At 61.3% G+C, this 2132-nt stretch overlaps 1 protein-coding gene across 1 annotated transcript in view; it reads right to left on the bottom strand.

Moving 5' to 3' along the window:
- Positions 1-712: 712 nt before the first annotated feature.
- Positions 713-2132, bottom strand: part of PDCD1 (programmed cell death 1) — a 9912-nt gene continuing 8492 nt past the window's right edge. The window contains exon 4 of the mRNA XM_024759324.1: positions 713-1783. Coding sequence (XP_024615092.1) covers positions 1518-1783 — 266 coding nt within the window. The 3' untranslated portion in view covers positions 713-1517. The remainder of the gene's footprint in view (positions 1784-2132) is intronic.

Below are 2132 nucleotides of genomic sequence, written 5' to 3'. Positions count from 1 at the left end.
CCTGCCCGCTCCATCCCCCCGCCGGCCTGGTGTGGGACACGTGGGGCTGGGGCAGGACATTCAGGCACAGCTGCTCAGTTGGGGACGTCCTGTGCCAGGTTCAGGGGACCCAGGGGCGTGGAGCCCGGAAAGGGCTTCTGGGGGGGCGGTACCCGGTGGCCCCCTGAAGTCGGAGGGGTTTCAGGCTGTGGGCGTGAGTGTGGTGGGGACGGAGAGGAGGGGCCTTGAAGGGCCAGTGTGTTTCTGGGATAGTGAGGGCCAGGCCGGGCAGGCTGGCGCATCCTCCTTCTTCAGGCCAGTGTCCAATGAGTGAGCAGGAAAACTCGGCGCCCTTGGTGGGACCTGGGCTGGCGTGGTGGTGTGCGAGTTTGGATTCAGGGTATACTTTGAAGGCAGAGCCAACATTCAGATATATTGCTAACACAGCGTATGTGGGAGGTGAGGGAAGAAATTCAAGGATGAGCCCTAGGTTGTTTTTTGGTTTTTGTTTTTTTTTTTGCGTTACGTGGGCCTCTCACTGTTGTGGCCTCTCCCGCCGCGGAGCACAGGCTCCGGCCGCGCAGGCTCAGCGGCCATGGCTCACGGGCCCAGCCGCTCCGCGGCATGTGGTATCTTCCCGGACCGGGGACACTAACCTGTGTCCCCTGCATTGGCAGGCGGACTCTCAACAACTGCGCCACCAGGGAAGCCCTCAGCGCCTTTCTTAGAGCTTTCATCACTCTTTAATTACAGTGTAACAGAGCAAGGAAGTGTGCGTGGACCCCTAGAAGGGACACGTGCCTCAGAGTCCCCCACATCCAGCTGCCCCGGACGTTGTGTGCAGGCCACGGGGAGTGGCGGCTCCGTCGGAGGGGTCCCTGCCGAGGGGGCCCCGCACCTGCCCCAGTGCCCTGGAGGGAGCCCGGCGGAGGCCCCTTTAAGTAGCACTGTGAATGGGCGCCAAGGAGAAGTGGGGATACACGGGGGACACCAGGGCCCCCAAGATGGCCTAGGCGGCGTGACTCCAGCTCCGCCAGCTCCCCTTCATTGCCTGTTTCCTGGGCTGCATGACGGGCCTGGGCACACGTGAGGGTGGAGGGGCCCCACCGCTGCCAGGAGCTCTCTTCCAGGCCTGGGGGAACACGAGGCCCCAGGGGAGTCCTGACCTTGTGCATTTCCCCGTGCGCCCCACGAGGGATCCGTGCTGGACCTACCAGGCCTGCTCCAAGGCGGAGTCTCCAACCGGGACCCGCGGGCCCCTATGTCCAGGCACCAGGCCCTCCTGGGAGGTAGCTGGCGTGTGTAGGAGGGAGGCTCTGTCCAGCTCAGCCTGAGCCTGGGTCTGGAGTCCGGGGTGAGGCTCCTTCCCCTGCCCATGGAGCCGGGCAGGGCTGGCAGGTGCTGGCAGGGGTGGGCGTGGTCACCCTTGGACAGGCTCACCTCCTGGGCGGCCCTACCACTCTGTGCTCTTCTAGGGAAGGTGTCCCCCTGGCTCTTGGCGGAGGGTCTGAAGGACTCGGGCCAGCCGAGGAAGCCGGTCAGAGGGGCCAGGAGCAGTGCCCGTCCTCAGTCCTCAGAGGCCGGGGCCCCTGCGGGCTGTCTGCGGAAGCCCTGCGGCTTGGGGAGCCCGGCCTGCCCGGGAAGACGATGGTGGCGTACTCGGTCTGCTCCGGGACACAGGGGGCCGGGGGCTCCGGGGTCTTCTCTCGCCACTGGAAGTCCAGCTCCCCGTAGTCCACGGTGCACGCAGGCCCGGTGGAGGAGCCCTCCTTCTTGGGGAGAGAGGGAGGGACGGGTCGTCGGTCTCCGAGGGGCCGACACGTGCGCGCGCGCGCGCGCACACACACACACACACACACACACACACACACACACACACATAAACGCCCCTTCTCCTCAGTCTCCCAGTGTAGTTTAATATCATTTCTTAATGGAAAATAAGGGTTACATTATTTAATATGACTTTATAGTATATATTATTATTGCACTTTTTCTTCTTACATTTTGCCCAATTAATAATTGCCTTTTTCCCCCTATTTTCTCAGCTTCACTTGGAGTCATTACATTTTGCAAATATTTCAAAAGATCTTTCAAATGCCTACTGGCATTTGAAATTTTTGAGTTGACTAAACCAAATTCCTTTTTAAAACTGG

This window comes from Neophocaena asiaeorientalis, unplaced genomic scaffold, assembly GCF_003031525.2.
Source record: "Neophocaena asiaeorientalis asiaeorientalis breed wild unplaced genomic scaffold, Neophocaena_asiaeorientalis_V1.1 scaffold185, whole genome shotgun sequence".
In the NCBI taxonomy this organism is placed as follows: Eukaryota; Metazoa; Chordata; class Mammalia; order Artiodactyla; family Phocoenidae; genus Neophocaena; species Neophocaena asiaeorientalis.
This window is presented reverse-complemented; position numbering and strand designations above follow the sequence as displayed.